This window comes from Coregonus clupeaformis, unplaced genomic scaffold, assembly GCF_020615455.1.
Source record: "Coregonus clupeaformis isolate EN_2021a unplaced genomic scaffold, ASM2061545v1 scaf1430, whole genome shotgun sequence".
In the NCBI taxonomy this organism is placed as follows: Eukaryota; Metazoa; Chordata; class Actinopteri; order Salmoniformes; family Salmonidae; genus Coregonus; species Coregonus clupeaformis.
In genome coordinates, this window is record NW_025534884.1 from 56,158 (window position 1) to 74,278 (window position 18,121).

An 18,121-nucleotide genomic window follows, 5' to 3' on the forward strand; every position below is an offset into this window, starting at 1 on the left:
AGCCTGTAATAGTTTGCAACCCCTGCCACATCCGACGAGCTTCGGAGCCGGTGTAGTATGATTCAATCTTAGTCCTGTATTGACTCTTTGCCTGTTTGATGGTTCGTCGGAGAGCATAGCAGGATTTCTTATAAGCATCCAGGTTAGAGTCCCGCTCTTTGAAAGCGGCAGCTCTACCCTTTAGCTCAGTGCGGATGTTGCCTGTAATCTATGGCTTCTGGTTGGGGTATGTACGTACGGTCACTGTGGGGACGACGTCATCGATGCACTTATTGATGAAGCCAGTGACTGATGTGGTGTACTCCTCAATGCCATCGGAAGAATCCCGGAACATATTCCAGTCTGTGCTAGCAAAACAGTCCTGTAGCTTAGCATCTGCGTCATCTGACCACTTCCTTATTAACCGAGTCACTGGTGCTTCCTGCTTTAGTTTTTGCTTATAAGCAGGAAGCAGGAGGATGGCGTTATGGTCAGATTTGCCAAATGGAGGGCGAGGGAGAGCTTTGTACTCGTCTCTGTGTGTGGAGTAAAGGGAGTCTACAGTTTATTTTCCTCTGGTTGCACATTTAACATGCTGGTAGAAATGAGGTAGAACGGATTTAAGTTTCCCTGCATTAAAGTCCCAGGCCACTAGGAGCGCTGCCTCTGGATGAGCATTTTCCTGTTCGCTTATGGCCTTATACAGCTCATTGAGTGCAGTCTTAGTGCCAGCATCGGTTTGTGGTGGTAAATAGACAGCTACAAAAAATATAGACGAAGACTCTCTTGGTAAATAGTGTGGTCTACAGCATGAGATACTCTACCTTAGGCGAGCAAAACCTAGAGACTTCCTTAATATTAGATTTCGTGCACCAGCTGTTGTTTACAAATATACACAGACAGCCACCCCTTGTCTTACCAGAGTCAGCCGTTCTATCCTGCCGATGTAGCGTATATCCCACCAGCTGTATGTTATCCATGTCGTCGTTCAGCCACGACTCGGTGAAACATAAGATATTACAGTTTTTAATGTCCCGTTGGTAGGATATCCGTGATCGTAGGTCGTCCATTTTGTTTTCCAATGATTGTACGTTGGCTAATAGGACTAATGGAAGAGGCAGATTACTCGCTCGCCGTCAGATCCTTACAAGGCACCCCGACCTACGTCCACAATATCGCTGTCTCTTTCTCATGCGAATGACAGGGCTATGGGTCTTGTTGGGTGTCTGTAGAATATCCTTCGCATCCGACTCATTGAAGAAAAAATATTTGCCCAATACGAGGTGAGTAATCGCTGTCCTGATATCCAGGAGCTCTTTTTGGTCGTAAGAGACGGTGGCAGAAACATTATGTACAGAATAAATGTCAAATAATGCCAAAAAACACACATAATAGCACAATTGGTTAGGGGGCCGTAAAACGGCAGCCATCTCCTCCGTCTCCTCCGGTGCCATTCTCTCATGATACCAACGCCTTACCACAAGCCCGTTCTCCCCAATTAAGGTGTCACCAACCTCCTGTGTATTGGTGGCGTAGTCTGCAATCTAGTTGGCCTGGAATGCGGCCATTTGCCGTATGTTAGTAGAGGTACTGTATGAGTGTTAAGAAAACACAGATTCAATGAGACAGCAAGAAGAATTCAAAGTGAACTGAATATGTCTGTGTATATTTAAAATATATGTTGCCCTAGAATTTGTGGAAAATAAAGTGCATCATCATTGAGACGTATATTCATAGTTATGTGATAAACATGACAACATATTTGATTAATGAAAAATGTGAAACCGTCATTACAGTTCTAGTTGTAGATTCCTATCTTAGGTTGTTTGTGGTGCGTAGAGCAAAAAGTAATCCGTAATGAATAGAAAAAAGAGGAAGCTCTGTACTCTATCTTTGCAGTAAAATAAATTAAACAAGATGGAATTGATTTCACTTTGTTTCACTGCAAAGATTGAGTCTGGACCTCTTTTCTATTCAAAACAAATATTTAATTTCCATATATATTTTGGTAAAGGGATCACCACTGTGCTCACCATGACCACTCTGATGGTGAGCGCCCGCTCATCTCTCCCTCGAGCCTCCGCCATCAAAGCGCTGGATGTCTACTTCTGGATCTGCTACGTGTTTGTGTTCGCAGCGCTCATCGAGTACGCTTTCGCTCACTACAACGCCGACTACAGGCTCAAAGAGAAAGCCAAGAGCAAGGCCAACAAGATGAGCTCCGAGGTAAGAAGGGAGGACAATGCTCCCCCAACCATGGTGTTCCCCAAGGTTTAGTGCTGGGCCCGTTCCTCATTTGACCCATTGGTACCACAACATTCATTCAATGTTCACACAGTGTTCAAAGGACATTGGGTTGACACAATAGGTGCAATTGTTTTTGTAAGAACCTGAAAGCACTTGAATTCTTAACCTGCAGGCTTTCCTTTGGGTTCCTTTGGTGTGAGGTAAAGATTGTTCACAAAGGAATTGACTTGTAGCCTTTCTCTATTGATATTTCTCCAGTCCATCGTGAAAAATGGGAAGCAGGCCATGGTGCTCTTTTCCTTGTCTGTGGCCGGAATGAACCAGGGCCTGATGGTCTCCAGCCGCCGTCCGCAGCATTCCGGTGCCGATACCCCCGGCGAGGAGGACGTGGAGCACAGGAGGGGGTGGGGGGCTAGAGCGTCAGAAGAGAGAGAACAGGAGAAGAAGTGCTGTAGTTGCTGTTCCAAGTGCTGTTGCGATTGCAAGCCACTCCAAGCCGACACCATAGATGTCTATGCCAGGGCCGTGTTCCCAGCCACCTTCGCCATCGTCAATGTGATCTACTGGGTGGCATACACAATGTGAGTTGGGAGGACTAAAGACAGACAGGCGATACCGCCAAGGACGGGTGTACTGTACATAGAGGAAAAACGTGGCACTTTGAATTCAGTGATTTATATAGGGACACCGATGTAAACAAGGCTTCCTTAAGAAAAACTGGATTCATGTATAATATGGTGAAGTAAGGACCTGGTAAATAGCAGATAAAGTACAGTAGATGGACAAACGAAATCAGATCAGGTATATGGACATGTTCTGAAGTACAATTAAGTTACGTACAATGGAGTCTTAAGTGGTCGCCGATGTCTTATCCTGAGTGAGGCTCACTGTATGATAGCCCAGCTACTGACTTTTATCCCCAAAACCCTCCACTATCCACCCTACCCCTACTGCCCCAATCCCCTTAAATACTGATCGCTACCCACAAAGCCACAGCAATGGACTGCCGTTCAGCTATGTCCTATTACCGTACATGTATGAACTCTGCTCACACCAGCAACATACACAGCAAGCTAATGTCTCATTGCTGAAAACAAATGGGCACAACAATTGCTATTCGCTTAACTCACAAACATATCTGATGATGGACTAACTGTTAAAAAAAAGAAACTGTCCAAACTTCATGATGATGAGATGAGGTGTAGTCTATTATTCTGCATGGCTGATGCTCCCCCCCACCCCCTTCACCGTCCCACCTCCCTCCCCCACTCCTTTTTTCCCTGCAGTTTTTCCACTCCAGTTTGATTTGGGCTGCAGAGCATCTTATCTCCTCTTGCCAGGTCTTCCTGTTTACTGATTATTATTATTATTATGATTATTAAAGGACTTCCTCCACTACCTGGGTATCTCCAAGCTGGAAATCTTCACTTTAGAGTTTTAATGCCTCTGTTTAAAGTTTCGGAACAGTTGTTTATCATGATTGTCTCTAGAACATCTACAATCACATGTACTGTAGGACTGATAAAATGTTTCTCCAAATTCCAATGTTAAGTAACTTTGTGGGCATTATGGTATATGATGAATTCCTTAACAGCATTAAAATGATGGCTTCCACGTCTATTTTTCTACTAATTTGCAACAGTAAATTTCAGATTCAGGGATCCCCCTTGGTGATCTATGAACGCAACTCTAGTTTGAGGAATAGACTAATTGGAGTCATGGTGAATAATTTAATCCAATTTCCAGATTATGCACTGCGATTATGTGCAATATTTATAATTCAGATGATCTAAGGCTTTGTGTAACAGTTTAACCGGAACCTCATGGGGTATAACATACTGGTTATAAAATAATTAATACTGTGGTCCCCTAGAAATAATTGCAGATGCACATGAAGTAAATACTAAGGTGCAGTTGGGCAATTCCACTGTAACAGAATGACACTGAGACTCCGATCTTTTACTTTAAAATTATTCCAAACAAAAACGATTGATTGCAAAGTTAAACAAACCATACAACTGTACGCACAAGGACTACTTTTAATAATTTCCACAGAAAATGTTAAATTTTTTGAAGAACTGTGCAGATGTAAAGATTGGTAACAGAATGACGGTAAAATCTCCATCAGTATTTAATGTGACCACGTTTTCCAAAAACTCTTAAATATCTACTCCGAATTAAGATTCAAAGATGTCTGCAGAAAGAATGAGGTGTCAGCTATGATATGACACCTTGAGTTTGAAAACATTTATTTTGGTTATTGAACTATAGTAAGGGCTCTATTCAATCAGATACGCCTTAGTCGGCATCCGCATAGCGGTTGTTTTGGCGGTGTTGGAGGTGGAACTGTATTAGAGCTGTCAAATCCACAAGCGGCTCCTGTCATTATACTAAAAGTGGACATTGCCATTGGCTGCACAGTCACATTACGAGAAACTCCATGCAGCCTTGTTTAGATGTTCGAACACTGGAATGTGAGAGATAATCTCCATTAGGATGATAGAAATCCTCATTATTTCATTTAATGATTTTTCTATTATTTCTATATAGCCTACACTTTCTCGCTCTGAACTTCTAACGGGTGGGGCGGGTGTGGCTTCGTGACAATGATCGCAAGAGCAGCTGCTCAATGATTTGACAGCTCCAAAGCAGTTCCACCTCTAAGACCGCCAAAACATCCTCAATGTGGGTTTCTGCTATCGCCAGTTAACACTTCATCTGATTTAATCTAAGCCTAAGTGAAGTGGATTAACACCCAGTAACAGAATGATAGTAAAATAATGACATCATGGGTCCCTGATCTGTACTAAACAGAAATGCATAATTAGGAATGTCATTCTCTTCATGGTGATGTATCCTGAATAGGAAAGGTAGGAAAATTGAATAGCCTCCTTTGCATGTTTGGGTATTATTCTACACACTGGCTATTATTCTAATGAGCTCCGCCTCCAAACAAGACCAAATTTGGTTGGTCCGAGCCGGACCAATTATAGACGTGTATGTTCACAAGTTTGGATAGCACAGTAGTTCACAGTAGAACACAGTAAAGTACAGGACAGCACAGTACAGTAGAGCAGATTAGAGTAGAGTTCAGTTCAGTACAATACATTACAGTACAGTAGGGTACAACTTTCAAGAGTAAGTTGAAAGCCGGACTGAGTTCCTTAAAAATATATATACAGTGGGGAAAACAAGTATTTGATACACTGCCGATTTTGCAGGTTTTCCTACTTACAAAGCATGTAGAGGTCTGTAATTTTTATCATAGGTACACTTCAACTGTGAGAGATGGAATCTAAAACAAAAATCCAGAAAATCACATTGTATGATTTTTAAGTAATACATTTGCATTATATTGCATGACATAAGTATTTGATACATCAGAAAAGCAGAACTTAATATTTGGTACAGAAACCTTTTTTGCAATTACAAAGATCATACGTTTCCTGTAGGTCTTGACCAGATTTGCACACACTGCAGCAGGGATTTTGGCCCACTCCTCCATACAGACCTTCTCCAGATCCTTCAGGTTTCGTGGCTGTCGCTGGGCAATACGGACTTTCAGCTCCCTCCAAAGATTTTCTATTGGGTTCAGGTCTGGAGACTAGCTAGGCCACTCCAGGACCTTGAGATGCTTCTTACGGAGCCACTCCTTAGTTGCCCTGGCTGTGTGTTTCGGGTCATTGTCATGCTGGAAGAACCAGCCATGACCCATCTTCAATGCTCTTACTGAGGGAAGGAGGTTGTTGGCCAAGATCTCGTGATACATGGCCCCATCCATCCTCCCCTCAATACGGTGCAAGCGTCCTGTCCCCTTTTCAGAAAAGCATCCCCAAAGAATGATGTTTCCACCTCCATGCTTCACGGTTGGGATGATGTTCTTGGGGTTGTACTCATCCTTCTTCTTCCTCCAAACACGGCGAGTGGAGTTTAGACCAAAAAGCTCTATTTTTGTCTCATCAGACCACATGACCTTCTCCCATTCCTCCTCTGGATCATCCAGATGGTCATTGGCAAACTTCAGACGGGTCTGGACATGCGCTGGCTTGAGCAGGGGGACCTTGCGTGCGCTGCAGGATTTTAATCCATGACGGCGTAGTGTGTTACTAATGGTTTTCTTTGAGACTGTGGTCCCAGCTTTCTTCAGGTCATTGACCAGGTCCTGCCGCGTAGTTCTGGGCTGATCCCTCACCTTCCTCATGATCATTGATGCCCCACGAGGTGAGATCTTGCATGGAGCCCCAGACCGAGGGTGATTGACCGTCATCTTGAACTTCTTCCATTTTCTAATAATTGCGCCAACAGTTGTTGCCTTCTCACCAAGCTGCTTGCCTATTTTCCTGTAGCCCATCCCAGCCTTGTGCAGGTCTACAATTTTATCCCTGATGTCCTTACACAGCTCTCTGGTCTTGGCCATTGTGGAGAGTTTGGAGTCTGTTTGATTGAGTGTGTGGACAGGTGTCTTTTATACAGGTAACGAGTTCAAACAGGTGCAGTTAATACAGGTAATGACTGGAGAACAGGAGGGCTTCTTTAAGAAAAACTAACAGGTCTGTGAGAGCCGGAATTCTTACTGGTAGGTAGGTGATCAAATACTTATGTCATGCAATAAAATGCAAATTAATTACTTAAAAATCATACAATGTGATTTTCTGGATTTTTGTTTTAGTTTCCGTCTCTCACAGTTGAAGTGTACCTATGATAAAAATTACAGACCTCTACATGCTTTGTAAGTAGGAAAACCTGACAAATCGGCAGTGTATCAAATACTTGTTCTCCCCACTGTATATACACACTACCGGTTAAAAGTTTTAGAACACCTACTCATTCAAGGGTTTTTCTTTATTTTTACTATTTTCTACATTGTAGAATAATAGTGAAGACATCAAAACTATGAAATAACACATATGGAATCATGTAGTAACCAAAAAAGTGTTAAACAAATCAAAATATATTTTATATTTGAGATTCTTCAAAGTAGCCACCCTTTGCCTTGATGACAGCTTTGCACACTCTTGGCATTCTCTCAACCAGCTTCATGAGGTAGTCACCTGGAATGCATTTCAATTAACAGATGTGCCTTCGTAAAAGTTAATTTGTGGAATTTCTTTCCTTCTTTCCAATCAGTTGTGTTGTGACAAGGTAGAGGGGGTATACAGAAGATAGGCCTATTTGGTAAAAGACCAAGTCCATATTATGGCAAGAACAGCTCAAATAAGCAAAGAGAAACGACAGTCCATCATTACTTTAGGCAGTCAATCCGGAAAATTTCAAGAACTTTGAACGTTTCTTCAAGTGCAGTCGCAAAAACCATCAAGCGCTATGATGAAACTGGCTCTCATGAGGACCACCACAGGAATGGAAGACTCAGAGTTACCTCTGCTGCAGAGGATGAAGTTCATTAGTGTTACCAGCCTCAGAAATTGCAGCCCAAATAAATGCTTCACAGAGTTCAAGTAACAGACACATCTCAACATCAACTGTTCAGTTGAGACTGTGTGAATCAGGCCTTCATGGTCGAATTGCTGCAAAGAAACCACTAGTAAAGGACACCAATAAAAAGAAAGAGACTTGCTTGGGCCAAGAAACACGAGCAATGGACATTAGACCGGTGGAAATTTGTCCTTTGGTCTGGAGTCCAAATTTGAGATTTTTGGTTCCAACCGCTGTGTCTTTGTGAGAACGGATGAACCCTGCATGTGTATTTCCCACCGTAAAGCATGGTGGAGGAGGAGTTATTGTGTGGGGGTGCTTTGCTGGTGATACTGTCTGTGATTTATTTAGAATTCAAGGCACACTTTACCAGCATGGCTACCACAGCATTCTGCAGCGATACGCCATCCCATCTGGTTTGGGCTCAGTGGAACTATCATTTTTGTTTTTCAACAGGACAATGACCCAACACACCTCCAGGCTATGTAAGGGCTACAGTGGCTTGCGAAAGTATTCACCCCCCTTGGCATTTTTCCTATTTTGTTGCCTTACAACCTGGAATTAAAATTGATTTGGGGGGGTAGGTATCATTTGATTTACACAACATGCCTACCACTTTGAAGATGCAAAATATGTTTTCTTGTGAAACAATCAAGAAATAAAACTAAAAAACTGAAAACTTGAGCGTGCATAACTATTCACTTCCACAAAGTCAATACTTTGTAGATACACCTTTTGCAGCAATTACAGCTGCAAGTCTTTTGGGGTATGTCTCTATAAGCTTGGCACATCTAGCCACTGCTCCAGCTCCTTCAAGTTGGATGGGTTCCGCTGGTGTACAGCAATCTTTAAGTCATACCAGAGATTCTCAATTGGATTGAGGTCTGAGCTTTGACCAGGCCATTCCAAGACATTTAAATGTTTCCCCTTAAACCACTTGAGTGTTGCTTTAGCAGAATGTTTAGGGTTATTGTCCTGCTGGAAGGTGAACCTCCGTCCCAGTCTCAAATCTCTGGAAGACTAAAACAGGTTTCCCTCAAGAATTTCCCTGTATTTAGCGCCATCCATCAATCCTTCAATTCTGACCAGTTTCCCAGTCCCTGCCGATGAAAAACATCCCCACAGTGAAGCATGGTGGTGGCAGCAGGATGGTGTTCTCGGGGTGATGAGAGGTGTTGGGTTTGCGCCAGACATACAGTTGAAGTCTGAAGTTTACATACACCTTAGCCAAATACATTTAAGCTCAGTTTTTCACAATTCCTGACATTTAATCCTAGTAAGAAATACCCTTTCTAGGTCAGTTAGGATCACCACTTTATTTTAAGAATGTGAAATGTCAGAATAATAATAGAGAGAATGATTTATTTCAACTTTAATTTCTTTCATCACATTCCCAGTGGGTCAGAAGTTTACATACACTCAATTAGTATTTGGTAGCATTGCCTTTAAATTGTTTAACTTGGGTCAAACATTTCGGGTAGCCTTCCACAAGCTTCCCACAGTAAGTTGGGTGAATTTTGGCCCATTCCTCATGACAGAGCTGGTGTAACTGAGTAAGGTTTGTAGGCCTCCTTGCTCGCACACGCTTTTTCAGTTCTGCCCACACATTTTCTATAGGATTGAGGTCAGGGTTTTGTGATGGCCACTCCAATACCTTGACTTTGTTGTCCTTAAGCCATTTTGCCACAACTTTAGAAGTAGGCTTGGGGTTATTGTCCATTTGGAAGACCCATTTGCGACCAAGCTTTAACTTCCTGACTGATGTCTTGAGATGTTGCTTCAATATATCCACATAATTTTCCTTCCTCATGATGCCATCTATTTTGTGAAGTGCACCAGTCCCTCCTGCAGCAAAGCACCCCCACAGCATGATGCTGCCACCCCCGTGCTTCCGGTTGGGATGGTGTTCTTCGGCTTGCAAGCCTTCCCCTTTTTCCTCCAAACATAACGATGGTCATTATGGCCAAACAGTTCTATTTTAGTTTCATCAGACCAGAGGACATTTCTCCAAAAAGAACGATCTTTGTCCCCATGTGCAGTTGCAAACCGTAGTCTGGCTTTTCTATGGCGGTTTTGGAGCAGTGGCTTCTTCCTTGCTGAGAGGCCTTTCAGGTTATGTCGATATAGGACTCGTTTTACTGTGGATATAGATACTTTGTACCTGTTTCCTCCAGCATCTTCACAAGGTCCTTTGCTGTTGTTCTCCTTCCTGAGCGGTATGACGGCTGCGTGGTCCCATGGTGTTTATACTTGCGTACTATTGTTTGTACAGATGAACGTGGTACCTTCAGGCATTTGGAAATTGCTCCCAAGGATGAACCAGACTTGTGGAGGTCTACACATTTTTTTTCTGAGGTCTTGGCTGATTTCCTTTGATTTTTCCATGATGTCAAGCAAAGAGGCACTGAGTTTGAAGCTAGGCCTTGAAATACATCCACAGGTACACCTCCAATTGACTCAAAGGATGCCAATTAGCCTATCAGAAGCTTCTAAAGCCATGACATCATTTTCTGGAATTTTCCAAGCTGTTTAATGGCACAGTCAACTTAGTGTATGTAAACTTCTGACCCACTGGAATTGTGATACAGTGAATTATAAGTGAAATAATCTGTCTGTAAACAATTGTTGGAAAAATTACTTGTGTCATGCACAAAGGAGATGTCCTAACCGACTTGCCAAAACTATAGTTTGTTAACAAGAGTGGTTGAAAAACAAGCTTTAATAACTCCAACCTAAGTGTATGTATACTTCCGACTTCAACTGTAGCATTTTCCTTGATGGCCAAAAAGCTAAATTTTAGTCTCATCTGACCAGAGTACCTTCTTCCATATGTTTGGGGAGTCTCCCATATGCCTTTTGGCGAACACCAAACTTGTTTGTTTATTATTTTCTTTAAGCAATGGCTTTTTTTCTGGTCACTCTTCCGTAAAGCCCAGCTCTGTTGAGTGTACGGCTTAAAGTGGTCCTATGGACATTTACATTTAAGTCATTTAGCAGACGCTCTTATCCAGTGCGACTTACAAATTGGTGCATTCAATTTAGGATAGCCAGTGGGACAACCACATCTTGATCACAGTAAGTACACTTCTTCAAACAAGCAGCTGTGAGCAAAGTCAGTGCAATCAGGGACAACTACATCTCGATCACAATAAGTACATTTCTTTAAACAAGTCAGTGCTAGCAGGTGAAATAAGTCAGGTGTTAGTTTAGACAAAAGACAGTGGTAGTAAAGGGGGGGTAGAAGGATTACTATTCCAGGTATTCCTTAAAGAGGTAGGGTTTCAAGTGTCTCTGGAAGGTGGTCAGTGACTCCGCTGTCCTGGCATCGTGGGGGAGCTTGTTCCACCATTGGGTGCCAGAGCAGCGAATAGCTTTGACTGGGCTGAGCGGGAACTGTGCTTCCGTAGAGGTAGGGGGGCTAGCAGGCCAGAGGTGGATGAACGTAGTGCCCTCGTTTGGGTGTAGGTTCTGATCAGAGCCTGAAGGTAAGGAGGTGCCGTTCCCCTCACAGCTCCGTAGGCAAGCACCATGGTTTTGTGGTAGATGCGAGCTTCAACTGGAAGCCAGTGGAGTGTGCGGAGGAGCGGGGTGACGTGAGAGAACTTGGGAAGGTTGAACACCAGATGGGCTGCAGCGTTCTGGATAAGTTGCAGGGGTTTAATGGCACAGGCAGGGAGCCCAGCCAACAGCGAGTTGCAGTAATCCAGACGGGAGATGACAAGTGCCTGGATTAGGACCTGTGCCGCTTTCTGTGTAAGGTAGGGTCGTACTCTGCGAATGTTGTAGAACATGAACCTGCAGGATCGGGTCACCGCTTTGATGTTAGCAGAGAACGACAGGGTGTTGTCCAGGGTCACGCCAAGGTTCTTTGCACTCTGGGAGGAGGACACAATGGAGTTGTCAACCGTGATGGCGAGATCATGGAGCGGGCAGTCCTTCCCCGGGAGGAAGAGCAGCTCCGTCTTGCTGAGGTTCAGCTTGAGGTGGTGGACAGATACTCCAATCTCGGCTGTGGAGCTTTGCAGCTCCTTCAGGTTTATCTTTGGTCGGCCCTCTCTTGGCAGGTTTGTTGTGGTGCCATATTCTTTCAATTTTTTTATAATGGATTGAATGGTGCTCCGTGGGATGTTCAAAGTTTCTGATATTTTTTTATAACTCAACCCTAATCTGTACGTCTCCACAACTTTGTCCCTGACCTGTTTGGAGAGCTCCTTGGTCTTCATGGTGCCGCTTGCTTGGTGGTGCCTCTTGCTTAGTGGTGTTGCAGACTCTGGGGCCTTTCAGAACAGGTGTATATATACTGAGATCATGTGACAGATCATGTGACACTTAAATAAAGTCCACCTGTGTGCAATCTAACTAATTATGTGACTTCTGAAGGTAATTGGTTGCACCAGATCTTATTTAGGGGCTTCATAGCAAAGGGGGTGAATACATATGCACGCACCACTTTTCGGTTATTTATTTTTTAGAATATTTTGAAACATGTAATTTTTTTCATTTCACTTCACCAATGTCCATTACATGAAATCCAAATAAAAATCCATTTAAATTACAGATTGTAATGCAACAAAATAGGAAAAACGCCAAGGGGGATGAATACTTTTGCAAGCCACTGTATTTTACCAAGAAGGAGAGTGATGGAGTGCTGCATCAGATTACATTGCCTCCATAGTCCCCAGACCTCAACCAAATTGAGATGGTTTGGGATGAGTTGGACTGCAGAGTGAAGGAAAAGCAGCCAACAAGTGCTCAGCGTGTGGGAACTCCTTCAAGACTGTTAGAAAAGCATTCCAGGTGAAGCTGGTTGAGAGAATGCCATGAGTGTGCAAAGCTGTCATCAGGGCAAAGGGTGACTATTTGAAGAATCCCAAATATAAAATATATTTTGATTTGTTTAACACTTTTTTGGTTACTACATGATTCCATATGTGTTATTTCATAGTTTATGTCTTCACTATTATTCTACAATGTAGAAAATAGTAAAAATAAAGAAAAACCCTTGAATGAGAAGGTGTTCTAAAACTTTTGACCGGTAGTGTATTTTCAGACTTTTTCTGCTATATGTTTTCTAAGACCAGTTTTCCATCTGTTTGACCAGAAATCCAAGCTTTTGCTTTTTCTGAATTTTTAGGATGGAAAATGGTTGAACATTTTATATATGCCTTAATTTCTGAAAAATATATACTCTTAGCTTTCATTTGACACCAATTTGAATGTGGTCCTAAGAACTTCAAGGTTATTGCTCATAGGGCTTTTTAAATGGATATGCTCTTTAACCAGAAATAAGCTAGTGGTTTATTTGCAGTATGGTTAGTACTGCTTTTTACCTATTATTCATGCTTACTAGTACTGCTACTGGTTGTTGTCTGTATGGTTAGTAAGTAACATACAGGCTACTGTAACCTCCTGTAGTCTGAAGTGATAGCTTTTTTTACTGTGTGGAGGCTGGATGGGGGGCGTGAGTAAGGCTGTTATCAGGCCCAGCAGTGCTGAACCGGGCAGGGTCCAGACCTGTGTGGGAAAGGGCAGGGCTGGGTTCTCTTTGAACGTTGCCCATCGAAGGCTTGCTCCTCCAGGGTAGATAACTTTGTTCTGGGCTCGGAGAGATGACATCATGAAGGATGGTGATGAAGATGTCGTCGCAGAGACGGGAAGTGTAATCTGCTGCCCTTCACTAACAATGGCTCCCAGAGGACACGCGCACACACACAATGGCTCCCAGAGGACACGCGCACACACACACACACACACACACACACACACACACACACACAGAACAGGGCTAACATAATATTTACATTATGATTGGTGCTCCAGGCCAGAACTCACGGTCCACTTCAGATCCATTTTCTCCCGGATACTTTCAAAGAAAAGTTCCTAATTAAATACAATAATTATGTATTCTGTAAGACAATTCAAATTGAGAGATCATGAGAGAGGAAACTTCTAATAATGTTGGATAAATGTGTTCTGATAGTTGTTATGAATGATACTGCAACACTCATGAAGTTGTTATGACTGATTTTTATAAAGATGTATGAATGCCTTATGTATACCCCCTTCAAGTGAAATGTTACCCAGACATTCAGGGATCCCTTATCTCCTGTGTCTACTCATCCAATGGGGCTACCTCCAGGGCCGGATTACCAAATGGGCACGTGCCCCGGGGCCTCCAACCTCCAGGGGGCCCCCAGGTCGGTGCCCCGGGGCCCCAAATGCGGTAGTCCAGCCCTGGACCATGTTGGGTGCCAGGGATGGTGGTGGTGTGTGTATTTCGGATGGGAGGTGTTTAAAAGGAAGACACAGTGGCACAATTTAGCCATATCATATAGAAGTGAGGGACTGCAAATTACAGGGGTGTATCTACTCACAAAAACAAAAGCCTGTTAAACTTCAAGTTTAAATATTGGAGCTACATTTAAACCACTCTCAACAAAGATTTAATTTCATCTGGAATATTTTCACTTTAAGTATGACCATACAGTTTATATATTGTATGAAGAAATTAGACTGACAACCCATTTTGATCATCACAATAATCTTTTTTTTACTTTTAGTACATAAAGTTGAAAGTTTAGTTAGTTATCTACTTATAGTATAGTTAGTTATTTAAATACTCCAATTGTGTTAGTTCTTAAAATATGCATCTAATAGTACATAATTACATGCTCTTATATCAGTCATCAGTCAAGAAGAGGGTGTCTTGTCCTGCTCCTGAAATCTGCTCCTGCATTCATCTCAGTCATCAGCAACAGACCATTGGGGTAGGTGCATGTCTGACATCAATCTGTGCACAATTACAATGATAATTTAACATGGTCAATAAAAAAATAATATATATAACATAAACACACTGTTGACACGTAGGCTATGGTGTAATGGAATGTTTTGCCTTGTGTAGGTTTTGACACTCGTATGTAGGTGTCATAACCAGCTATAAAATAACACAATATATGTCACAACAGGTCTAAATATGTGTGTCATGATAGTGTTCTGACCATATTATAATAGGTTCTGTCAGCTGTTATGGCATATTATGACATGGTTATGACCGTGTCATAACGTGTTATGACGCTGGGTGTCAAGTAAAGTGTTACCGAATAAACACATATGAATATGCCAGTGCTTCCTCCTTTTGCACTGTATACAGTCCATACACTCCATCTACATTCCACAAGGCAGTAACTTGTCTAACATCAGCCACTTATTCTGCACTTACTTCCAATTCGTATTTACAATCACATTCTCAACTAATTTAGCAGCAATATGTTCCATTATAGTGCATGACCTTGATATACACTTCTTAATTTTCACAGTCTAGACACACACACACACACACACACACACACAAACAACAATATAAGACTTACAGCGGCACCTCCATTTTTGCACCATCTTCATTATCTTGTCTTGTCTTGGAGTCATAGCCCGAGTGGAAAATCTAATGAAAAACAATTAAACAGCCCCGGGGTTACAGAGCAATTGTAATAACGATTAACCACACAAATGAACTCATTAATTTGATGCGACAAAAATGTTTTTCCCTCTCCTGTTCATGTTGCGATAAACGGAAATGTTAGATAGAAAGACCTGTTGGCCTAGCTGTCTTCGCAGTCTACACTGCTCTGCCTGTGTTTTTTTTTACAGGGTTGGTATAGGGGTTGAAGGGTTGTAGTTGTCTCCACATAAACCTTTTTGTATGGGGATAAATCATCTCTGAACTCACCACTGTACTGGTGGAACTCTTTTATGACTTCCTGCCAGAGGCAGTGTATGCATACAAAATATCTCTCTCTCTCTCTCAAAAAAAAAAAAAACTGTCAATCTCTTGCTTGCTGGAAGCACTGTCATTTTCCATGAAAGGCCAGTCTCTTTACATGTGTGTGTAGACGTCCAATTATTTTACCTTCTTACTCTTTTTCTCACCATTGTCTACTGCAAGGCCTGGCTCAGGCACTGAACTGAATTAACATAAACCCCAGATTACCTATATTTCACATCCTTTAAAGGGATGACACAAAATGATGTCATCGCTGACTCAAATGCAACAGTGGAATCATTTCTCCATCCATCCAAACGATGCTGAATCAGCCAGCAATGATATTGCCTCCTATGTGCGGAGGGGCATGCTGAGACGGAAGCTTACTCCAGGTCCCTCTCTCCCTCTCACTTTGAAGTTCTCTCCTTGTGGAGAAGGTTTTGCGCTGTCAAGTGGGATTTGCATACATGATGAGAATAATTGGCTGTCTGAAATGGGACACTTGTAGAAGGATTATTTCTTTTACTGACTGGCCAAAAAATGTGTGTGTTGCTAAAAATAGCTCTCCCCATCCACTCCTCGCTGCTTTACTTTTAGGTTCTCCCCCATGGTTTTGCTCTACCTCAGTACCGTCATCCCCTCAATTTGGTTCCTGGAGCTCAGCCTGCTGCAGTACAAGCTCCTGGTCAACATCTCCTCTGGCCTCGAGCTAGAGGAGCTGCTGGCTCACATCCCCATCTCAGCAGTAGGTGTCACACCACAAAACACACAGCAACTTTCATCTAATCTCATTGTGTTTTGTGTTGACTGACACAGGACATTTTGCAGCTGGGCCCAGAAAATTGTGTGGCTGCGCTGGAGCAGACCATGCTCATCGTGCTGGTTCTGGGCCGCTGGCTCATGCCCAAAGGGGACATGTCCCAGACCAGCTCTCCCAGCTCCTCATGGCCTACGTGGGCCTGGGTGCCGACATCCTGGACATCTTTGACACCTTCAAGGAGCCCGAGGTCAAGACCAACTCCTGGGCCATCATGCAGTTCCCCTTGGACCTCACCCAGACCAGACCCCCCAAGGCCCAGCCCCAGCCTGGCTCGTCCCAGCCTGGCTCGTCCCAGCCTGGCTCGTCCCAATGGAGCCTCTCTCAGGGGGTAAGCGTGGCTGTGGTCGAGAGGATGCCTGGAGCTCCCTCCTCCTGCTATCCAGTGCTATGCTATTCCAGTGAAGTCTGGAACTTGCTGTTGACTGTGGGGCTCCAGGATGGGATGTTCCTCGTCTACCGCCTCTACCTCATGATCAGGCAGAACGTGCTCAACCAGCTGATGATCTTCTTCACCTGCAAGAACATTCTTGTTGTCCTGCTGGAGGTCTACAGGATCTTTGTGGTGCAGTGTGAGCAGCAGGAGGAGGCATTCCTAAGGGGGCTGGAGACGTGTGCAATGCCCTGGTGCCAACAAGCCCAGGAGGAGGTGGTGGTGTGGGAGGAGGACAGGAGAGCGGAGAACAAATCTGGCCAACAGAGGTGGGGGGAGAGGGAGAGAGGGAGAGAGATAATTAGATCAGAGTGGTTGCCAGGTGTAGAGAGCATATACAGTGAGGGAAAAAAGTATTTGATCCCCTGCTGATTTTGTACGTTTGCCCACTGACAAAGAAATGATCAGTCTATAATTTTAATGGTAGGTTTATTTGAACAGTGAGAGACAGAATAAGAACATAAAAATCCAGAAAAACGCATGTCAAAAATGTTATAAATTGATTTGCATTTTAATGAGGGAAATAAGTATTTGACCCCTCTGCAAAACATTACTTAGTACTTGGTGGCAAAACCCCTGTTGGCAATCACAGAGGTCAGATGTTTCTTGTAGTTGGCCACCAGGTTTGCACACATCTTAGGAGGGATTTTGTCCCACTCCTCTTTGCAGATCTTCTCCAAGTCGTTAAGGTTTCGAGGCTGACGTTTGGCAACTCGAACCTTCAGCTCCCTTCACAGATTTTCTATGGGATTAAGGTCTGGAGACTGGCTAGGCCACTCCAGGACCTTAATGTGCTTCTTCTTGAGCCTTTGTTACCTAGGCCGTGTGTTTTGGGTCATTGTCATGCTGGAATACCCATCCACGACCCATTTTCAATGCCCTGGCTGAGGGAAGGAGGTTCTCACCCAAGATTTGACGGTACATGGCCCTGTTCGTTGTCCTGTCCCCTTAGCAGAAAAATACCCTCAAAGCATAATGTTTCCACCTCCATGTTTGACGGTGGGGATGGTGTTTTTGGGGTCATAGGCAGCATTCCTCCTCCTCCAAACACGGCGAGTTGAGTTGATGCCAAATTTTGGTCTCATCTGACCACAACACTTTCACCCAGTTCTCCTCTGAATCATTCAGATGTTCATTGGCAAACTTCAGACGGGCATGTATATGTGCTTTCTTGAGCAGGGGGACCTTGCGGGCGCTGCAGGATTTCAGTCCTTCACGGCGTAGTGTGTTACCAATTGTTTTCTTGGTGACTATGGTCCCAGCTGCCTTGAGATCATTGACAAGATCCTCCCGTGTAGTTCTGGGTTGATTCCTCACCGTTCTCATGATCATTGCAACTCCACGAGGTGAGATCTTGCATGGCGCCCCAGGCCGAGGGAGATTGACAGTTATTTTGTGTTTCTTCCATTTGCGATTATAATCGCACCAACTGTTGTCACCTTCTCACCAA

The 18,121-nt window shown here is 43.4% G+C and overlaps 1 protein-coding gene and 1 long non-coding RNA gene across 2 annotated transcripts in view; one reads left to right on the forward strand and one right to left on the reverse strand.

The window, feature by feature from the left end:
- Nucleotides 1-3,840, forward strand: part of LOC121538444 (gamma-aminobutyric acid receptor subunit delta-like) — a 30,626-nt gene extending 26,786 nt beyond the window's left edge. The window contains exons 8-9 of the mRNA XM_041846458.2: nt 1,994-2,205; nt 2,485-3,840. Coding sequence (XP_041702392.1) covers nt 1,994-2,205; nt 2,485-2,811 — 539 coding nt within the window. The 3' untranslated portion in view covers nt 2,812-3,840. The remainder of the gene's footprint in view (nt 1-1,993; nt 2,206-2,484) is intronic.
- Nucleotides 3,841-14,437: 10,597 nt separating this feature from the next.
- On the reverse strand, nt 14,438-16,838 carry LOC121538445. Its single transcript, XR_005995199.1, has 3 exons — nt 16,755-16,838; nt 15,033-15,103; nt 14,438-14,449 (listed from the first exon to the last, which is right to left on the reverse strand). It is a non-coding gene; the product is annotated as an uncharacterized LOC121538445 (long non-coding RNA).
- Nucleotides 16,839-18,121: the final 1,283 nt, after the last annotated feature.